A 22,689-nucleotide genomic window follows, 5' to 3' on the forward strand; every position below is an offset into this window, starting at 1 on the left:
TATCAGTTTGAACATTAAATATCTTGTCTTTGTAGTGGATTCAATTAAATATAGGTCGAACATGATTTGCAAATAATTGTATTCTGTTTTTATTTATGTTTAACACAGCGTCCATACTTCATTGGAATTGGGGTTGTATATAAAATCATATAGTACAGTGGTGCCTTGACTTATGAGTTCAATTTGTTCCATGACCATGCTTGCAACTTAAAATACTCACACCTCAAATCATCTCTCTCCCATTGAAATTAACAGAAATTTAATTAATCCGTTCCAATGCCCCAAACATAATTAAAAAAAATGTAAAGAATGCGCCTTGGCCATCAGGGGACAGTATAATACATACACATACTAAACTGAGATTTGATTGACACAGCATCCAAGCTGCAACAATAATATTTTGCATAAAGAAGATATGAGTGTGTGAATATTGCTGTATGCTCCGTCTGCATGTGCTGCTTCTGCTTCTGTTCAAATATGTTGTTTAAATCTTTGTAATTATAGTGCGACATAAATGCTAGTTTGCTGCTTGTAAAGCTTGCTGCCACCATAGCTATGCAAGTCCTTGTACGTAAAATCTTTGCTCGCAGCTCAAGACAAAACACGACAAGCAACAGCTTTTATCTCAAACAACTCATAAGTCAGGTCGGGTCACTCGTAAGTTGAGGTACCACTGTATATTCGAACCAAGTGTATATAACCAGGGCCTTCCTCTTGTGGTGTTCCAATGTAGCATGCAGACGACTTGCAATCTAAAAATGGAAGCATTCTCTGATTGGTAAAATGCATCATAAAATTTACTTTTGCATTCCATATGGGTTCTTAGGATTTTCTGCCTCTTTCCATGGCATATGCCCAACAGCAGATAAGCAGGTGAACGACAGGGGCTCGGTTAGAAGGAACTGGGTGGTGGGGTGGGGGTGGCCTTTGCCTGGCGATGCATTGCCGGCAGCGCCGTGAGGCAGAACGAACCTGAGGCTCCTGAGAGAGGAGAACCTCGGCCTCGCAGCCAGAGGAATCCTTAGAAAAGATCGGTTACGGTAAAGAGATCTGGAAACGGGAGGTGGCGCAAAAGCGGGAGGCAGATAAGAGAGGACGACACACACATCATAGTGAGGCAGTAACACACGTGTGATCACTGAAGGCTGCTGTCGTGCCAAATGAGATAAACAATGTTAAGGACACAAGAGAAGCAAGCGATAAGCACAGGACACAGCCATTCTTAATGTCACTGAGGGGCCACATTAGCACTGAGTGATGGACCTGTTGCTTGGCAACACCTTTGGAATCTTCGAAGAGCATCTCTATGGCAGGCGTTAGAGATTATCCTTATTATCACCCTCTCCATCACTGACCCTGCTACATCTCTTTTACTCAGCGTAGTCCCACAAAACTGGGCGCTCTAATCAACTTGACAGCAGACTCAAAAACATCAAGAAGCATTAGAGTAGGGCAGACATGCCAACCAGACGGGATTTGACAGCCGCGCGCCTTCATACCTGTCCTTCCTGCGCTCGCTGATTGGCACTGGGCTGACCGAGATGCGAGGTAAAGTGGAAATGGAGCCTTGTGATTGGTTGCTGGCGAAGGACGACGTCTCCAGGTTGAGTGGCGACTGCGGCGGTGTGATGAGGCTGGGGCTGCTGCACTCCGAATGCGAGAGGGAGCCTGCGTTTAAAAGCACATGGGAGGTGAGACAAGGAAATGGAACACTGACACCTTGCATGCAAAAAACGATGCACAATACATTGTGTGACCACTGTTGTCATGTCACACCACTGGATTTACAACATTACCAAGAAAACCAAACGTGCCTTTTTCAGTATGTTATGGCACATCCTTACACCGCTTTGCATACTAGTTAGTTGTGCGGCATTTTTAACCTTGAAGCATCATATCTCGGCACCATCTGAAAGTAAGGACTCTCTGGCGACACTATTTATGATTGTGGCTTGTAGCGAGTGATAATTGTTTCTATTTTTATATATATGCCACCATTCAAAGGGACGGAACAGAGTAATACACACATTCTTAATAATTCTCTGACAGTATGAAGCTAAACAGTGGCATTATATTGAAGCTACAGTATCTTGTATCGTATTCACATTTCATGCGAAGGATGTTACCCTCATGCGCATGTGAACATGTACCTAATGAATTAGGCCATTTGTACATATTGGTACTTTATTCCATGGTCCGTAGGCGAGTTGGAGCCTATCTCAGCTGACTCTGAGTGAGTACACCCTGGACTGGTCGCCAGTCAATCGCAGGGCACATATTGACAAACAAGGATCAAACTCACATTCACACCCAAGGACAATCAGTCTTCAATCAACCTAACATACATGGCTTTGGAGTGTGGGAGGGAAGCCAGAGTACCCAGGAAAATCCTAAGAATGGGAAGAACATGCATCCCCTACACAGGAAGGCATCAGCTGAGATTCCCGGGACATCTCAACTGTGAAGCAGACGTGCTAACCACAGCTCCAATGAGCTGCCGTGTTTTATTCCCTTGCTGAGAAATATGTTTGGAAGTCAAAACACAAGAAACTTAAACTTGCATTATGTTTGATAGACGATTGGGAGTGATAATGGGGGATTTATTTTGGATTCAGTTGAAACAGCTTAGTGCCCAGAAAGCCTGAAATCATGTAACCTTTTGCTACAGATTTTAAGTGTTTTGATACTTGAAAGTGCTACTTTACTGATGAGGGCCGTACCTCTGTCTGACCCAAGCATAGATCGAGGATAGCGGGGAGTAGAAGGGATCTTGATCCTCTCAGCCCGGTACTGGACATTATTAGAAGAACCTGCAGTCGAAGTGAGATGACAGAGGAATGAATGGGGGCAACACCCCAAAACAGAACGTGACAACCGAGTGTGTAACTTTCACGTGTGCGTGCATGCGTGCCAGACTGACCGAGTCGTGCGCTGGAGGGCAGTGAGTGTGTACCGTGTGACGCTCGGCTGCTTCGTGACGACGAGGATTCGGCGTATTCGCCACCCCGCTTCTGCTGGCTAAGATCCAGGCTCAGGCGACCCTGATGTTGAGGGCTGGCAAAGGGAAAAGGGGGATTAGGCCTTCGGAAATGAAATTATGCATACAATGCTTATACAATTATATGAATATGCAAGCTATTTCACAGTTAATTAAATTGATGGGCTGACCCAGATCGCCACTGTAAAACATTAAAGCGAACCAACACTAACTGAATTTAATTATATGCTTTTGCCCTTTGCGGAAGAGACTCATTTGAAACTATTAGTCATCAGGAGAAGCCAAAGAAGGAACACTGAGAAGACTTGTTGTAAAGCACTTTTAACACAATAAATATGTCCCATTTCAGAAGCTGCATTAGAAGGCTGATGACATCACATGGTGAAGGTTGCCAACCAATGAGGCCTTGTTTTCCTGTTTTTTGGGGGGTTTTTTTGTTGGCGCAACCAAAGATCTTTTCTTTTTCCCATATTAGGTTGATGCTACTGGGTAAGCCGGGATGCAGCCCCTGATTTGGGAGAAAGAAACAGGAAGTGGTCGGAAGGAGATCACCTGGTGGGCGCATGCTGGTGACAGATCTGGGAGGCAACTGATGGGCAGTTACTGGTATGAACACGATGGCTGCGCACCGTGTACACGGGATTCCTCATCACGGCTGTCACGGCAGGGCACGGAGACAGACCCCTGTGGGCCGAATCTAACGAAAGAACAGATGCCATGTCAAAAAGAGGAACAAGGGGGGCTAAGTGAGGATGTATGATGGTGAGGTTTGAGATGAAGTGTTCGAAAAAACTCACTGGGTGGGAGGCTGCCGTTGTAGACGGTGGGCACAAAGCCGACGCTGTGCCGATGGGAGCGGCTGGGGGAGGATCGCAGCATGTCCCGAGGCTCTGGTGAATGCTCGTCATTAGAGTAGCTCTGTGACGGATGACAGGATCAGGTTAGTGTTGTCCCCTTTAGGGTAGAAAACACCATTAAGAATTGGGAAGAAACACCACAGGGAAAAAAAGACAGCATGACATTGTGGTACCTTAAAATAAACGTTTATCTCCACTGTGAGAGCTTTTGTGCTCCAGGGGCTGTCTACTTCTTGGCTTCCTGGCTGTCTGAGCCCAGGGGAGTGAGTCAGCTCCCAGGCTGGGTGGTAGGTGTTAGTGCAGAACTATCGATCACTCCGACATGCTGGCTCAAAAGGCAAAGTCCTCTGGCACAACTCTGAAGGGGCCGTAAATTCTCACAAAAAAAAAAAATGCAGGCTTTGGCCAGCTGGGAGGATGCAAAATGTGTCTCTATTTTGAGGGCCCACACCTCTAAACAACATAGCGTCTCTTTAATAAACAAGTTATTGATCTATCAGAAGGAAGGGGCATGATTCGTTTGAAAGCAGTGATTGACTACGCAGTGACAGTTATCTATCTGGGTTTTAATTCACTTAACGGACTAACCTGGAATGCAGGAAGAGCGATGGTCTGTGGCGTCATCCTGCGGCGAAGGGCGGGGGCGGATTTAGGGCGCGGCCTTTTCACTTCAGGCTCCTCGCTTCTGGTTCGCCCAATGTCCTCGTCGCACGATTTCCTAGAGGTCAGGACTTTGCCATCCAGGAAGTAGTGGTTCCCGTTCCTGTCTCGCTCCCGCTCGCCCGTCACCGCAGAGACTGCAGCGTCGCCTTTTCCGTCAGACGTGATGGTGCAGTCGGACGCGGAGCTGCTCTGATGTTTGTGTTTGAACTTGAAGGAGTCGCTGCGGGTGGGTGGTGTCGGTGGGGTCGGGGTGGGAGTGGAGGAGGAGGATAGGGAGTCTGTCTTTGAGGGCTGGGGGGAGTGCGACACTGTGGCCACCGCTATCTGATTGGCTGCCATGTATTCCAACTTAGAGGAGGGCGTCTCAGGGCGTTTGAAGGTGTCCGGGTCAAAGATGGACTTCCTCTGCTTGGGAGACTTATAGATGGAGAGCTGGGCCGTTGCTGGGACTGGACTGCTGTTATCCAGTGCGACTGACATGCCTCCCACCACCATCTTGGGCCACGTTCCTCCGCTGTGCTTCCTGTCCTGGGCCGCCTCCATGGTGAGACAGTCGGGTGCGGAGACGGGGTCGAACGGCAAGGAGGATGGCGCCTTTGAGTAAGGAAAGCACTCATGGAAGGCGCTGGGGCCATAGCGGCCGGTGCACAAGTCGGATGCCGGCTGCAGGCTCATGGCGTGAAGAGAACCCATGGAGAAGGGTTTGCCCATGTTCCCGTAAAGCTCATCGGGTTCCCCTCGGTGCTTCCTCCTCTCACCGGAGATGCCGCTCGTGCCGCTGCTCCCGATGTCGGGGCAGAAAATGTCTGTCTGCGTTGAGCTGTTGTGTTTCAGGTTGCGGCTGTTCCGAGAGTGGATCTCGGAGAGGTGAATGCGCCCATTGGATTTCTCCGATGAGTCACGCAGACTCTCAAAAATGTTCTGGCCGGATGTACTGTGAGGAAAGAACTGTGAGGCAGAAAGAAAAACATAAATGAAATATAAATGAATTGAATGGCAAGATCATCTAAATTCCTTCATTTCAAGGAAACAAAAGTTAAGATCGTACAAAAGCAAAACAAAAAAAACGACCTAATTGGTTAAGATTTGACAAAGACGTGTTGACATTGATGCCAAATGCATTTTCGGGATCAGATCCAAATTAAACCTTTGCCGTCCAAGATAACTCCAAAATCTCACATCATTTGATTGAGATATTTGTTGTAGATTCCTAAAATGTTGATATTTAATCAATGTGTCAATGCTTACGAAATACGTAAGAGCACACGGTCATCATCCTTTTCAGGCCTCCGCAATCAGCAGACGTTTGAGCAAAGATCTCTACCAATGACAAATAGAGGTGTATTCTACCCTCCCAGCTTAGCTACTGCAATATTGTTTCTTATTACTTTACATTATTATTAATATCTTCAGTATTGGCAGCACGGTGGGCGACTGGTTAGCACAACTGCCTCACAGTGCTGAGGACTTGGGTTCAAATCCCGGCCTCGCCTGTTCGGAGTTTCCATGTTCTCCTCGTGCCTGCGTGGGTTTTCTCCGGGCACTCCGGTTTCCTCCCACATCCCAAAAACATGTGTGGTAGGATATTTGAGGACTCTAAATTGCCGTAGGTGTGAATGTGGGTGCGAATGGTTGTTTGTTTATATGTGCCCTGCGATTGGCTGGCGACCAGTTCAGGGTGTACCCCGCCTCTCGCCCGAAGATAGCTGGGATAGGCTCCACCACGTCCGCGACCCTAGTGAGGAGAAGCGGTACAGAAAATGGGTGGATGGATGGATATTCAGTATTGAGAGAAATGGAAAACAGTGCTATTACATGGAAAACAGGTGCTCTGCTGTTTAAAAAGTAAATAAAAACACTGAGCCTGGTTGTAACATTAAACCAGGGGTGGTGAACCTATGGCCCCTGAGTGCATTTGATCTAGTATGCCATGCAAATCTAAAAATAAACAAACATTCATAAGACCTGAGTTAATGAAAGCCCTGAAACATTTATATCCATCCACCATCCATTGTCTGAGCCGCTTCTCCTTACAAGGGACGCAGGAGTGCTGGAGCCAATCCCAGCTATCATCGGGCAAGAGGCGGGGTACACCCTGAACTGGTTGCCGGCCAATCGCAGGGCACATAGAAACAAACAACCATTCGCACTCACACTCACACCTACGGACAATTTGGAGTTGTCAATTAACCTACCATGCATGTTTTGGGGATGTGGGAGGAAACCGGAGTGCCCGGAGAAAACACATGCAGGCACGGGGAGAACATGCAAACTCCACATAGGCGGGGCTGGGGATTGAACCCCGGTCCTCAGAACTGTGAGGCAGACGCTCTAACCAGTCGTTCACCGTGCCGCCACATTTATATATAGAAATATTATTTCAAGGTTTTCATATTTGTTATTGCCTTGTAGAAGACCCACTTGTGAGCGCACACGTGTTTGTTATGTTGACAGTGCTGGCTCAGGATCGGAAAGGTAGGTGGAGATCTTTGCTAGTGACATGGATAAGCTCGAGAAATTCGAATGACCCGATTCCAGGCCTGTCGGCAGAAAAACTGGAACTCGGGAATACGTGGACAATTTTAATTCATATTTCACTTGTTTACTGAGGCACAACAGAGCCAATATTGTATCCCAAATACAAGAAAAAATTGGTTTGGTAAAATATGGCACCTTTAAGCAGCTACCTTGTATGGTCCTCTCCAGTCCTGCAGGTCGCAATAAATTTAGAGTCTGCCATATTCTATGAATCGTAATTTCCCATCTATTTTCTATAGCGCTTGTTGTCCTCATTTGGGTGGAGGGTGAGCTGGAACCTATCCGAGCTGAGTTTGAACAACAAGCGGGGTACACCCAGGACTGGTCGACAGCCAATCGTAGGGCACATACGTACAGAGAAACAACCATTCACATCATTCACATCAATGGGCTATTTAGTCTTTACTGAACCTAACATGCATGTTTTTGAAATTTGGGGGGGGCGCTGGAGTATCTGGAGATTAGCACAAGCACAGGGAGAACATTAAACTAGAAGGCGTGAGCTGAGAGTCAAACCCAGAACTTCCTTACTGTGATGCAAATGTGTTACACTACATCACAATGCTGCCTAAATTAGAATTTTAACTATGAAAAATAAATTCCTGGATGGATATCAAAATGTAATGGTGTCTTTCTTTGACCACAAAACAACTTGGTGCTTGGTGGAAGTAACAATTAAAATGGATGAACCCCTTTTAACAAAAAATGCTTCAAATAGAAGGTTGTACTTTTCACCAGACCCACTTAGTAAACTGCAATGTAGGGCAAGAAAAAAAGTAGGAAGAATGTTCTTTGAAGGTGGCAGGAAAAGAAGCCAAAAAGAAGCTCAGAGAGAGCGTGTGGCCCACCTTCATGAGAGACAGGCTGAGAGACTCCCTGCAGTTCTTCAACAAGGCCTCGCACTCTGTCACAGACTTGTTATCCAGAGCGATGCCGTTTATCTGGGGAGAGGAGACGACAGAAATAAGGACAGGTCCTTCTTCGTTAAGGCGGTGCACTTTTTGGGGTGATTTTCCCCTGTCAGGTGTGTCTTTGTTGTGGATGACAGCGTGGCTGAAAGAGATGCAATGCGGGTGACACAGCAATGCCTGGGGCTTGAAAGGCACAGAACTCTTTGTCAGCGGCGGTCGGGGGGGAGAGCAAAGGAAATCTAGGCCAGCACTTTTCAGTGCGTAGGGCCATCACGCCGCAATCTTCCCATTTCCATCACAATGGGATTGACTTGAGAGGGATTGTTGAAATAGACGGTCGGAGATAAGAAATAGCAAGGGTGGATGTCATATTAAGCCAAGATTAAAATGGGTCTGAGCAAGGAGATGAATACATTTTTATCAGGCAGTGAAAAGGATCTCTGGCTTCCGGGCATTAGGGTCCGACATTCAAGCGTTTTTTCCGTCGCTGAATCGGCCGTCTTTTTACAAACACAATTACTGTAAGTTTTGTACAATTGAGACAGAACGGGACACGCTGTGACCAACATCAACTGAAGCAAGATCAAATATGAAACTTTCAATATTGCCATATTGTAAATGTGACTGGTGCAATAAAGTCATGTATTAAACTGAATTTCTTGTTTTTGTTATTTTTGCCTACACCTTTAATTTTTCTGACTTTAACTGTGACTGTGTGTTAATATATTTTTTTTTAATTTAACATGTTAACATTTTTACTCCATTGTTTGTGTTGGCACCATTAAAGCCATGACTGTTGATAAGGCTGTTGCAACCAAGCAATGTCCCTGCAAATGACCAAAATCACTACACTGATGCCTTGAGATACGAGTGACCTGACGTACGAGTTGTTCAAGTTACGAGCCTTCGTTCCGCAGATTTTTTTTCTTTGACGCACAAGCAAACATTTGAGAGATGCAGTGAACTCAAATCACTTCACAACAAGCAGCACTTTGGTAAATAGTGAAGAATTCTAAAAAAATAAAGGATGATTTGAGATCCAAGCATTCTGAGTTACGAGCGTGGTCACGGAACAAACTAAACTTGTATCTAAAGGCACCACTGCATTTATCTTATTTATTAGTGCTCCTGTATTTGCTCAATATCCTCCTAAACAGTGAGCATGTCCTTCTGAGTTTAAAAGTACTGTATAGTTTCATGGTGTGTGAATTAACATTGTCCATTTGCTTGCAAGGCAAAGCTCCATTCTTGACAATCTCACCTATGTATAGAGTTGGGCATCGAGAATCGAGAACCGATTGGAACTGGGACTAACATTCCAGTTCTCCCGGAATCGTTCAAATTAAAAGATATCGGTTACCAGTTTCAATGCCTACAGTCCTACAGTGCTGCGGGCTGCGAAGCAAATGTATGTAATTTGGACACCCTTTATTTAAACCATGCAAAGGTTTTTGACCCAGCCCCCTAAAATAATTGGAATCGAGAATCGTTTGGAACCGGAATCGGGACCGGAATCGCTCAAATTCAAGCAATGCCCAAACCTACCTATGTATTGTGTGTGTGTCTGTGTGTGTGTGTGTGAGAGCGTGTGAGCGTGAGTGTGTGAGTGTGAGCAAAAGAAGAATCAAAAGAAGAATTTCCTAATTTTTTCCCTCTCACTACTTTCCATACTCAACAGAATCCCACTTTATCTGAGTTCTGTGAATTGGAATGGAATAAAGCCTGGATTAGAAAGCTCAAAGGAACCTGAGCGAGATGCTGTGTGATAGATGTGACAGAAGGCAGCATATACTTAAAGACAAAGGTCTTTGTGAAAAGTTAGTGTTTAACTCACGGCGATCAGTCTGTCTCCAACAGTTAGTGTGCCCTCTCTGGCTGCTGGACTGCCTTGGACCACTGTTGTGACGAACACGCCGTTCTCCAGACCTATCCCGCTGTCTGGAACAAAGAGAAAATAACAATAAAGTACTCATGGAATCAATATTGTCTTTTAAAATGGAACGCAATAGTTACTGCCTTTTGAAAGTAATTAGTTGCATTACGATATTAGTCTCTTTGTGAATTGTAATGCATACTATTTTTCTGTGTGACTTTTGAGTTACTTTCAGTATAACAACGGTGGGATTCTTAGGTCCAGTTAAATTAGCCATTGGTGGCTTCTCGCACACGCCATTGAGTTGCAGTCTGGACGCAGGTTGTGAACATCACTTAAAACAATATCTCTCCAAAACAGATTACAAATTGTGATCATTAAAACTACTATTAATCTTTTCAACAAAATCTATCACTGATTACTTCTTTTTAAATCCATACATTTAAGGAAAACTGCCCGATGATAGCTGGGATTGGCTCCAGCACGCCCGCGACCCTAGTGAGGAGAAGCGGCTCAGAAAATGGATGGATGGATGAATAACTAATAGTGATCTCTACAGCTATATATATTTTCACTTTCAGTTCTCCTGGGTTATGGGCACCCAGTAAGTGACATCACGACCAGTTGATGCTGCTGCTGTAATGAATGACACGTAGATGGCCCAATGATTGAATGTGGAGGATCAAAATGAAAGCCAATGACATTACATTCAGAACATGCAGATAGGTGCGACTTAAAAAGAAACGCAAGCCAAAACGAGGTGGAAAAATACATTTAAACTGATGATTTTTTATTTCTTTGTAAATTAGCCCCTTTTATAGGTCCCAATAATTGGACAAATTTGGAGAAAAGACAATGACAGAACTACATTAATACAGTATAACAACTCATGACATCCAACACTGTATTGAATAAACAACACCAGGAAGTAATATATTAGCCTCGGTATACCTTTGTGCCCCATGAGGTTGATGTGAACGGGAGTGAGCAGCCTTCCCCCAAGAGACTTTCTCCTTCGTACCACCATGTTGATGAGCCCGCCAACGTTGAGGACCGCCTTCATCACTTGCTTCCTGTCCTTGTTGGTCAGGTCGATGTCGTTCATCTTCAGTAACCAGTCATTCACCCTAGAAGCGCAAAGGAAGTCATGAAGTCTTACAGGACGTCAACAGGAAGCTACCAGATTTGACTGTGCTCACCTTAACCTTCCGTCTGCAATACTTCCTTTGTCCACCCGTGTCACAAATATTCCACAGTCTCCCGGTAAATATGGATCGTTTACCCCTTCAGCAATATCAAACCCAAGCGCCTTCAAGTCCATGTCGTCCTGTAAATATAATGACATCAGTAATTGTCCGTAACTATCAAATACAAGTATTAAGACAAGTTAAACATTATAATACAACTACAATAAAGTACTACTCATCCTTTCAAGATGCTTAATTGAGAGCACATTAGGTGTTTGCAGAGCCACACTATCACCTGGTCGTATTTTATAGGGAGTACATAGGAGGTATGGCATCTTGAACTTTGTTACTGTTTCATCAGTTTTAAGCTTTTAAGTAATTGTACGATAATCATCTGCTTAAAAAAACATGTACTGTAATTTCTTGTGTATAATGCGCATTCCACCCCCCAAATTGTCTAAAGTCAATAGTGCACATTATACATAGGTATAGGGCAAAATGGAAAAAAATCATTCACATTTTATAAATGTATGCCGCCATCTAGAGGTTATGAAAATGCTGTACACTTTCATTCCAATATGCCACCGCCACCTAGAGGTTATGAGAAAGGTGTACACTTTGCTTCTAATATGCCACCGCCACATAAAGGTTATGAACAAGGTGTAGCCTACACTTTCATTCCAATATGACAGGGGTAAGTATGACTGCATATACAGTGGGTACAGAAAGTATTCAGACCCCCTTAAATGTTTTACTCTTTGTTATATTGCAGCCATTTGCTAAAATCATTTGAGTTCATTTTTGTAAACTCAGCATCCCATATTGACAGAAAAAAAAATGAATTGTTGAAGTTTTTGCAGATTTATTAAAAAAAGAAACGCTGAAATATAACACAGCCATAAGTATTCAGACCCTTTGCTCAGTATTTAGTAGAAGCACCATTTTGAGCTAATACAGCCATGAGTCTTTTTGGGAATGATGAAACAAGTTTTTCACGCCTGGATTTGGGGATCCTCTGCCATTCCTCCTTGCAGATCCTCTCCAGTTCTGTCAGGTTGGATGGTGGACGTTGGTGGAGAGCCATTTTCAGGTCTCTCCAGAGATGCTCAATTGGGTTAAAGTCAGGGCTCTGGCTGGGCCATTCAAGAACAGTCACTGGGTAGTTCTGAAGCCACTCCATTATTTTAGCTGTGTGCTTAGGGTCATTGTCTTGTTGGAAGGTGAATCTTCGCCCTAGTCTGAGGTCCTGAGCACTCTGGAGAAGGTTTTCGTCCAGGATATCCATGTACTTGGGCTTATTCATCTTAACTTTGATTGCAACCAGTCCCTGCAGCTGTTGGGACTGCATTGGACAGGTGATGAGCAGATTTTTTTTACACACACATATCGCTTAGAATTAAGGCCAAAAAGTTATATATTTGTCTCATCAGACCAGAGAATCTTATTTATCACCATCTTGGAGTCTTTCAGGTCTTTGTTTGTTTTTTTAAATCAAACTCCATGCAGGCTTTCATGTGTCTTGCACGGAGGAGAGGCTTCTGTCGGGCCACTCTGCCATAAAGCCCTGACTGTGTGAGGGCTGCAGTGATGGTTGACTTTGTAGAACTTTCTCCAATCTCCCGACTGCATCTCTGGAGCTCGGCCACAGTGATCTTCGGGTTCTTCTTTACCTCTCTCACCAAGGCTCTTCTCCCCCGATTGGTCATTTCGGCCGGACGGCCAGCTATAGGAAGGGTTCTGGTCGTCCAAACGTCTTCCATTTAAGGATTATGGAGGCCACTGTGCTCTTAGCAGTGATGCTGGTAACGCCTTACTCCAAAATTCCGGCATTTTGAGTAATGAGCAAAGTAACGTGTTACTTTCCCGGGGAGAGTAATCAGACTACAGTTAACTTTTCAAACCAGCAATAGTTACTTTTGAGTCATCAATGTCTCTCAGTAAGTACTGATTTGTGGCTGCTGGTGATTCAAAAAAGAAAGAAAAACAAATAAATAATAATCGCACTCCAGTCATTCAACGGCATTTAACCGATCATGAAGACTGCTGATTTCTCAATAAGCAGAAGAAAGCGATTGGGAGGTGATTGTTGATTCTACAATGCACAGTGACGGTGCAGTACCATAAAAGTGCAAATAAATGCACGATTACACTATCGCCACACTGCGATTGGCTGGCAACTGGTTCAGGGTGTACCCCGCCTCCTGCCCGATAGGCTCCAGCTCCAGTGTGTGTATCCCCCCAATATCAAACCACCACTCACTTTCACGATTACGTACACGCACGCACACACACACGCACACACACACACACACACACACACACGCACACACGCACACACACACACACAGTTGCCTTCATGGACCATAATCAGCAGCCATCTATCTATCAGTTAAGATTTGAGAAGTTTACTGAGAATGTTGTTCTTGTTTACATTTAGGTACTTGCTGTACTGTGTTGTCATGTCAAATCTGCACTAAGTTGCTGATGTGGCTTCAACTCCACAAATATTTAAGTTATTGGTTCATATTGATGACATCGTTCTGTAACGTGTGGGGCGTACATTACGGAGTTATGGGTACAGTTAAGCTAATGCTTTTTTGTACTGTGGATAAGTGATATTCCAGCCACTTGGCAGCAGCTGAAAGTAACTACAAAGTTACTTTTTCTAACTTAGTTACTTTTGAAATCAAGTAATCAGTAAAGTAACTAAGCAGAAGAAATCATCAAAAGAAATAAAAAAATCATCTTACAAATTCTACCTGGGTAATCAAACATATGAGCACAACTGTGTGTTTTCTCATTTACTAAATAAAGGTAGGGCTGTGAATTTCAAAATCAGAGCAAGTAAATAAAAAAGAAAGTATTACGTGTTCTCAGTGACTGTTTGTCTCAATGTCTTTATGTCTCAGAAGTGTTCTCTGTCAATTGACTGTCTCTTGTCATACTAGAGAGGCTCCAATTACCGGAGACACATTTCTTGTGTGTTCTTTAGACATACTTGGCAAATAAAGATTATTCTGATTCTGAGGATTGGGGTTCAATCCCCGGCCCGGCCTGTGTGGAGTTTGCATGTTCTCCCCGTGCCTGCGTGGGTTTTCTCCAGGCACTCCGGTTTCCTCCCACATCCCCAAAACATGCATGGTAGGTTAATTGACAACTCTAAATTGCCCGTAGGTGTGAATGTGAGTGCGAATGGTTGTTTGTTTGATAGCTGGGATAGGCTCCAGCACACCCGTGAGCCTTGTGAGGAGAAGCGACTAAGAAAATAGATGGATGGAAAAACTAACAAAATACAGATAATCATGTTTTGATCATATGGGTAGAAACAAAATCATGCACTGTAAAAATGCATTGTACATAGGTAGAAGGGTTTTCCAGAATTTTGAGGTCAACTTTGGGTGTGCGTTTTATACATGGGTGTGCATTATACACGAGAAATTAGAGTAACTGATATTTAATTTAGTGCTCATTTTGTCCCTGAGAAGCTTCAACTTCCTCTAAGTCAAACTAAGTTACACTTCCAGTTCTATTGTTATCATCACACTTTTCCCTTTATCCTTCACTAGTAACATTTTGCGATGGCATCAAGAAAGCCAAAGAAATAACAAAACACCTGTTTTGTTAATCCTTCACAAGTGGATTTCTAACACGATGATGGTTTGAACGCTAGTTTTGTTTGACTTTTGAGGTATGTTTCTACAACATGTTGGACTTTTGGGGCATTGACCTTGCCATTTTCACAGTAGAGGAAGTCCTCGTTATACAGCCATCCCAACATACACGGTTTTGAGGTTACAAACGGCACGCAATGAACTTGCTTGCACAACGGCGTAAGAATAGTCGTCAAGGAGCACAAAAAGGCAAACTCCGTGTGATTCTTTTGTAATCATGGATTAGTTTTTTTTCCATACAAATATTTACAGTAATTATGACTTTACTCTTGTGTTAGCGTAGGTTAGTGATAGAATATGGCGCGCTGTGACTTGCTTACAAGTACGGTACTCCGCCATTAATTGAGGAACCACTGACCTGTATTTGGAAATAAAAACAGCCTCTGAATTTATGCCAAACTGGTTGCTGCTCTTACCCTGTCCTTCTCAAATTCCACCACCTCAGTCTCCCACTCGAGGGAGTCTGTGTCAATAGCCGAGTCGTGAGAGCTGTGGGCCATGAGCTGACAGAAGCGGGCCTCCTTCTCCAGCTGTCCCTCCATTTTCTCCCTTTATGAACCAACACACAGTCAGAGGTCAGCCAGTGGAGGATAAAAATAAACATCAGCTATATTTTGTGTGCACTGTTCCCTCGCTATATTGCTGTTCACTTATTGCGGATTCAGTGCATCATGGATTTTTAAAAATCATATTAATATTGCTGATAATTACATATTTTTTAAATTGTTGTGGTAATGTAAGCATTTCTTTTTAGCTAAATCATGGAAAAAACAAATGAAATTTTATTGAAACACAGATTACACGGAATGAAACACCTGTACAGTACATTACAAAAGTTCCGTTGTGCTGAGCGCTGATAATTCAGAATGTCTCTGAACACATCGCTTCTCCGTGCCTGTGGGGAAGCCGAGAGAGAGTTTGTTGACGGTGTAAGTTTCACGGTAACGGTGTTTCGTTACGTTATCGAAAAATGTGAGATAAATGGACTGACGTCTCGCCGTTTATCATTGGAAGACGTTACAGTACTTTATGTCAAGCCCTACAATGCTGCCCAAACAAGGTACATGCTGGTTGGCAGTTAGCGGCGGAGCAAGATGCTAGCAGTAGCAGCTATCTCGCAGTAAAGATGGAATTTCTCGACCAGTTGAATAAAAGGCAGACCGGCACAGGGTTTATGCCTGCCTGTAGCCATTATGGCATAAATGAATCTTCGGTCCGCTTCATAAATTAAGGACGAAAATAATATCTGGGAGACAGCCGCAACGCTCTTGCCGCAGTACAATCGACATCAACTATAATGGTGAGTACCTTCATTTTAAATGTTAATATGTATGTTTAAGAGTATTAAAAGTATGTAAGGGAAAAGGAAATATTCATGAGTACAGTAGAGGTTAATAAGAGTCATGGAAACAATAATTGTGGGACTGGAGAGAGTCATACAACTTAAAAATAATAATAATAATAAAATATGGATGCTACATCGCGGAATTCACTTATTGCGGGGGTGGTCCGGAACCTAACCCCCGCGATAAACGAGGGATCTCTGTATTACAGAACATGTAATCACATGTTAAAAGATTTTTGTTTTGTTTTTGTGGAAATGGGTTTCTGCTTTGTCATTAAGGAAATCAAATGCATGCTCAAACCTAAAATCCTCTTTCTGACGGATGCCTTGGGGGTATCACCTTTAAAACACCAAACTGCAAACAGCCTTTGTTATTCACACTACAGGCAGCAGAGGGAGCTTTTACATGCCATATGGACATTCACAGGCAGAAAGAGGACAAATACTGTCCAACTGTTGTGTTTCAGGATTACATTTTTAATCTAGGCATGTGCGAATGCCGCCAGATAAATGAGTGCGCGCTCTCATGCATCTGAAGGCACAATATTAGAGCTTACACCCAGCCTCACGCAGCACACAACATGAATACAACAAACGCAGTCGCACGAAAGGATCGGGAGAGGTCATATTGTTCTGTGCTCGCTCAAACTGAGGAGGATTTTGCTTGGGTTGTCGAGTCTATAAGCTTTTCCACCATTTTCCCATATTAAGTGAACACAAGGACATGAAACCCACTTAATCTCTTTGAGCTCTCGCAAAGCATCGTTCTTCTGCTTCCTCATGTCGTCCAGATTCCGCAGCGCGTCTGCCAGATCGCTGACCGCCCGGTCTCGCTCCCGACGCAGGTTGTCACACAGCGTCCTGTGGATGCAGAGAAGGGTGACTGTGTATCATCTGGTAAGCCTTCATAACAACTCGTAGCTCACAGTGGACGCACCTGATGCTCTCTCTTTCTGCGACGATTTTGTCCCGCTCTTGGAAGGCCCAGTCCCGACGACATTTGGCCACCTCAGTCTCCTGTGTGGCCTCCTTCAGCTCCTGGGACATGGCCTCATACTGTTTCCTGAGCATCTCAATCTCCTTATTGGCCCGCTCCATGTCGAGTGTGGCCGAATCCTGTTTCTGCACGAGAACATTTCATTAGTGGACCATATGTCACATTCCTTGTTGACTTCTTATATTTTAAGTAAATAAGCATTGGGGATGAGATTTGGTACATCCTGAGCAATCCAGTGAAGTCCAATATTAGAGCTATATGCAAAATGTGGCTTTTACAAAGATAATAATGCTCCATTTTGATGATCACTGTTAAGGAGGTATTCATTTAACAGTATGTTTTATTGTTGGTGAAAATTTCTGATGATAATAATCTTAGCAATCTCTATGTTCTTGTCTACTTTTTCACAAAAAAAAAAAATTTGCCAAATCGCAAAATGCAAACATGATAAATTCAGGTGTGTCAGACACACTGTGGGCAACATCAAAGTTATATTTTGTGAGACCTTAACTGTGAAGCCATAAAAATGCATACGCCTCTTCACCAAATTCTATTACCGATTTATTCTTGTATTTTTTTTTATAAACAAACTGTTTGAGTAACCAATACAACCATTTAGTTCCTCTTCGGCTGTCTTTTAGTCAGATTTAAAATGTTGTAAGTCAGGTGTTCCGCAAAAACAAACAATATATTACACATTTCATACTTTTTCAAGTGGATCAACAAGCAAGCACAACTCCAATAAATCCAATTACTCATTCTGGAAAATAATTGACTAAAATAATTGTCTATTTTACTTCATTTTTCAATATTACCAACTTCAAAGCCTCATCCCAAATGCATCCTCGAGGAAAATATTAAGTACAATATTTGTGTGTTTTTACTGGCCATTTCTGAATTTTGAGTTAGTTCATTCTGTGTTGTGACATAATCCCTAACATCTCTCCATCGCTTAATACATTTAACATTAACATCCGTAAACTAATTAAATAATTGTAGGCGCGTTTCCTAATTAATACAAGATGTACTCGTGGATCAACTCTTGTCACCGATGTTACGTGTGCATCGTGGTTCCGCTGGGACCACAACCAGGGCCACGACCTGCAGGCCGGCCACTCCTGGGAGTTTCTCGGGCGAGGATAATGGCTCTCCCTATGGTTCGCTGGAATCCTAAAGCTTTAGAAATGACTTTTGTAACCCTTTCCAGTCTATCCATTCATCCATTTTCTGAGCCGCTTCTCCTCACTAGGGTCGCGGGCGTGCTGGAGCCTATCCCAGCTGTCATCGGGCAGGAGGCGGGGTACACCCTGAACTGGTTGCCAGCCAATCGCAGGGCACATAGAAACAAACAACCTTTCACACTCACAGTCATGCCTACGGGCAATTTAGAGTCTCCAATTAATGCATGTTTTTGGGATGTGGGAGGAAACCGGAGTGCCCGGAGAAAACCCACGTAGGCACGGGGAGAACATGCAAACTCCACACAGGTGGGGCCGGGGATTGAACCCGGGTCCTCAGAACTGTGAGGCTGACTCTCTAACCAGTCGTCCACCGTGCCGCCCTTTCCAGTCTAATTTATGTCAATTACTTTATTTCTGTTCTGGAATTTCTTTGTTTTTTTCCCCGATTTTGTCGGGATAGATTCTGTTCAAGTGATTTCTTGATAAAACAGGTCTGGAGGTAATCAGGCTTGTGTGTGATTAGTGAAAATTAACCAAAGATTGTGATTAGCCACAATTAATTCATGATTTAACAAGGGGAGTTAATTACTTTTTCCACACAGGGCCAGGTAACTTTGAATAGTTTTGTTTTTCTCCCTTAATAAATGAAATCATCATTTAAAAACAGAATTCTAAGTTCACTTGGGTTATATTTGTCTGATATTTACATTTATTTGATTATCTTAAACATTAAAGTGGGGAAACTATGCAAAAATATACGAATTTGAGATGGGGGCCAATACTTTTTCACAGCACTGTATGCCAGTACTGTAATCAGAGGACCCCTTGTCATGAAATCCTAGATGTCTGATTCACTAAAAAGCCTCAAACATGTCATCCAATCCAAGTTTAAAGTTCAAATGTAACCAAGAGAGGGAATCTCGCGGGGTGACAGCGCCGCAACCTCAATCGGCTTAACGGTCAGTGGAATTACTGTACATACTAATGTAATCCTCAGCCTGACGGCTCACAGCAACCAATAAATAGGCTTTACACGATCAGGATTTTTGGGCCCGATCACAGATTACCGATCAGCGAGTTTAAAAAAATGATAACCGATCACCGATCTGATCACAAGATGGAGCAATATGTCCATTTAAATGACTTGTTCATTTACTGGATATACTTGTGTACTGTATATGAGTATCTTCAAAAGTATTCATTCTCTAGTCCAGTGATTCCCAACCAGTGTGCCGTGGCACATTAGTCTGACATGAACAATCTTAAGGTGTGCTGTAGGAAATTATACAATTTTAAGTTAACTGCTCAAAACATTATTTATTGACAAGGAAATGTATCTTTGTTCCTCTATTTATGCCAGTGAGGCATAGTGACAGACAGAACAAATAAATGCTCTTCTATTAGATGACAGGAAGTACATACAGTAATTACTGTGCATCTACTTTTTGTGACGTTTTTGTTTGTTGGTGTGTCGTGAGATTTTCCAATTGTGTGCCTTCGCTCCATAAAGGTTGGAAATCCCTGATTTCATTATTGTAATTAATTTACTTATTAATTAAATGACTTCACACACACCGAAACTTCAGAGCATGATTCGACATAACGCCGGTACAACCGTTAGTGCTAGGCTACATAACGTTTTGTTGCCTGCTTGTGAGCCAAATCGTATTAAAAGTACATGAACATACTTCAAGCAAGCCTTAAATTAACGTAACTCTCGAGCACCAGCACGTTTTTCCCCATTTTGTTCTTATAATACACATGATGAGATTCATTGTTGATGCTGTCGCCATGGTAACGAGAGTATCTGGTCACGTTTGAGTTGACAAGATAAAGCCCAGTGATCGTAAAAGAAGGGATGCGGTTGTAAGATTTTATTGCAGTAGTCTGACATAGTGCAATCGTGAAAGACCAAATTTGTCTTGTAGTCTGATCCAGGCATTACGTGTTGTCTGTCCCACACGGCCGACATGGTGATTTTTTTAAAAGAAATTTATTGGTTGTCAGATATTTACAGTACTACGTCAAAAGACACGCGACAAGGCTAAAAATAAACTAGCTTTTGGATTCAAATATACTGTACATGATGGCGACGCGGAGTAAATGTCTTTTGCGGAGCCGATCATCGGCGAATTATGACAAAGCCGATCAGCATAAAATGCTAATTATCAGGCCGATCAGATCGGTGTAAAGTCTACCAATAAGGTCTTTAGAATACATCTAGCCTTTGATTTTAACACCCAGGAGTGGCAGTGGAGGCCCAACTCACCTGTCGGGCTTGATAGTATTCCCGAAGGAGCTGATCCCTTTGAATGATGGCCTCGGTCCTCTCCTTGCGGGCCACGTCGCGCTCCTCCCGAACCATCTCGATGTCCTTGCAGGCCTGGCTCAGTTCTTTCTGGGCCTCGGCTTTGTCCTTCACTTCATGGCAGTACTTCTCCAGCAGCTCGTTCCTCTCGCAGATGGCCCTGTCGCGGTCCACCAGCGACGAGTTCAACTCCTGTGATGAGGAATAAGGAAAAAGTGAAGCATTTTAACGCTGTGTCATTGACGGACTCAGCCAATGAAACTGGCTGGCGGGCGTCCAGCATGTTCAGAAACATTCGAGGAGGAGGAAGAGCGAAACTATTTTTTATGTGGCCTTTATTCCACCAGATGGTGAGTTAATGTTTCTTCATCTTACTGTATCAAACTCACTGATGCACGCTTCAGGAACTAAAAAAAGTCACCGCAGCCAGTATGTGCAGGCGACATTACAGTTTTGTCAGATACAGTATGTAAAACGTGTGACAAACAATAGTGACAGCAAAGGACAAGAATGGAACAGAGGACATCCCTCATTTGGTGTTCTTCCTACCTGGAATATGCCCAGGTACACCCTGAACTGAAGCAGCCAATCACAGGGCACATATAGAGAAACAACCATTCACACGAATAGACAATTTAGTCTTCAATTAACCAAACATGCATCTTGTTGGAATGTGGAAGCCAGAGTATGCAGAGAAAACTTGCAAACTCCACACAGGAGCGCTGAGATTCGAACCGGGGACCACGGCTGTGAGGCAGATGTGCTAACCATAAGATCATGTGCTGCCCACTCACATTCATTTCCCAGGTTATTTTATGAAGGGGGATTTGTTTGTGGCTGTGTCCATGCACCACATACTGCCTCCATGAGTTTAAATGCTTTTATTGTCTTTATGGGTGCTCACCTTTTTTCCCCACATGGGTTGAGCAAGCAAAATGTCTGTTAGATAGGTAGACAAATTAGATACAGTAGACAGTCATCTATCTAATCCACCTTATTTCCATGAAGCTGTTTTGAATCCACAGCACTGACACAGAAAAAGCTGTGTGTGTGTATGTGTGTGTGTGTGTGTGCATGCATGTCGACCCAGCAACAAAATAGATCCTTAATTATTGTAATTCATTCAACACGCAGTCTGGCTAACAGTTAGTCAGTCAATAGCAATTCACTAACCTAAGTGCGCAACAGCCAACTCTACGCTCTCATTTGCTGACTCCCTTGTCACTCACCAAGTCATGCACAACCTTTTTAAGCCACACACAATCCAAGTCACAAATATTACAGTGTAAAACATGAGGATGGCAATCCAAAGTGGACAACAATAATACCTGAACCTCACATGCACATTTTTTGTTAAAAAAAATCAAAATCTATATTTATCAATTACACGATTGATAGATGCGATAATCGGTAGAGTAATTGATTCTAAAAATATTTTATAGCTGCAGTGTATATTCTATCCGGCCCGTTGATCATTTCAACCCGGCCTGCCAAAGATTGGTACAGAATCGGCCAAATCATATCAAAATCATGACTACATTCATTTGACCTTGTCCTGTAATGACGAGTGGTTCCACCAGGTTGTGCTGTAATGGCCAGTGGTTCCACCAGGTAACGCAGTCGGTACAGTGATACATTGACTTGACTTTGGCTGTTCTGTTTTACTCTGCTACTGCTTTGAACCCTTCTTCAACCCTGAGTGGACCAAAGAAAAGAAAAGTCAACAGTGAGTGCTGAGCAGTGATGCCGGTAACACATGACTCCCAAATTCCACCATTTTGGATAACAAGTTATGCATTACTTTCCCCAGGAGAGGACCCAGACTACAGTTACTTTTGAGTCATTAATGTTTCTCAGCAAGTCGTGATTTGTTGCTGGTGACTCGAAAACTCGCACTCCAGCCATTCAACAGCATTCAACTGTTCACAAAGACTGCTGATTTCTAAATAAGGGGAAGAAAGGGATTGGGAGGTGATTGTAGAGTCTACAATGCACAGTGACGGTACAATACCATAAAAGTGCAAAGAAATGCACGATTTCACTATCACACTCCTGATTTCACCGCACAGCTGACGTCACGTAAGTAAGTGCTTCTCCCCGCCATGAATCACCCACTGCTTTCCTAGTTAAACAGTTGTGTAAGTTTCTCACTCTTCGCAT

The 22,689-nt window shown here is 43.4% G+C and overlaps 1 protein-coding gene across 8 annotated transcripts in view; it reads right to left on the reverse strand.

Moving 5' to 3' along the window:
- The window catches only part of dlg5a (discs, large homolog 5a (Drosophila)), a 77,079-nt gene that overhangs the window by 16,779 nt on the left and 37,611 nt on the right, over positions 1–22,689 (reverse strand). For 4 of the 8 annotated variants that reach the window (XM_061790789.1, XM_061790787.1, XM_061790792.1 and 1 more), the window contains 15 exons: positions 20,491–20,721; positions 16,981–17,165; positions 16,779–16,904; positions 15,115–15,247; positions 11,040–11,167; positions 10,792–10,967; positions 9,802–9,905; positions 7,905–7,997; positions 4,444–5,466; positions 3,796–3,916; positions 3,551–3,695; positions 2,921–3,054; positions 2,721–2,810; positions 1,500–1,668; positions 973–1,050 (listed from right to left, as the gene is read on the reverse strand). In XM_061790789.1, the coding sequence (XP_061646773.1) occupies positions 973–1,050; positions 1,500–1,668; positions 2,721–2,810; positions 2,921–3,054; positions 3,551–3,695; positions 3,796–3,916; positions 4,444–5,466; positions 7,905–7,997; positions 9,802–9,905; positions 10,792–10,967; positions 11,040–11,167; positions 15,115–15,247; positions 16,779–16,904; positions 16,981–17,165; positions 20,491–20,721 (2,936 nt within the window). The remainder of the gene's footprint in view (positions 1–972; positions 1,051–1,499; positions 1,669–2,720; positions 2,811–2,920; positions 3,055–3,550; positions 3,696–3,795; positions 3,917–4,443; positions 5,467–7,904; positions 7,998–9,801; positions 9,906–10,791; positions 10,968–11,039; positions 11,168–15,114; positions 15,248–16,778; positions 16,905–16,980; positions 17,166–20,490; positions 20,722–22,689) is intronic. The other 4 variants (XM_061790795.1, XM_061790790.1, XM_061790788.1 and 1 more) reach the window with 3 other exon arrangements.

Source organism: Phyllopteryx taeniolatus, chromosome 11 (assembly GCF_024500385.1).
Source record: "Phyllopteryx taeniolatus isolate TA_2022b chromosome 11, UOR_Ptae_1.2, whole genome shotgun sequence".
Classification (NCBI taxonomy): Eukaryota; Metazoa; Chordata; class Actinopteri; order Syngnathiformes; family Syngnathidae; genus Phyllopteryx; species Phyllopteryx taeniolatus.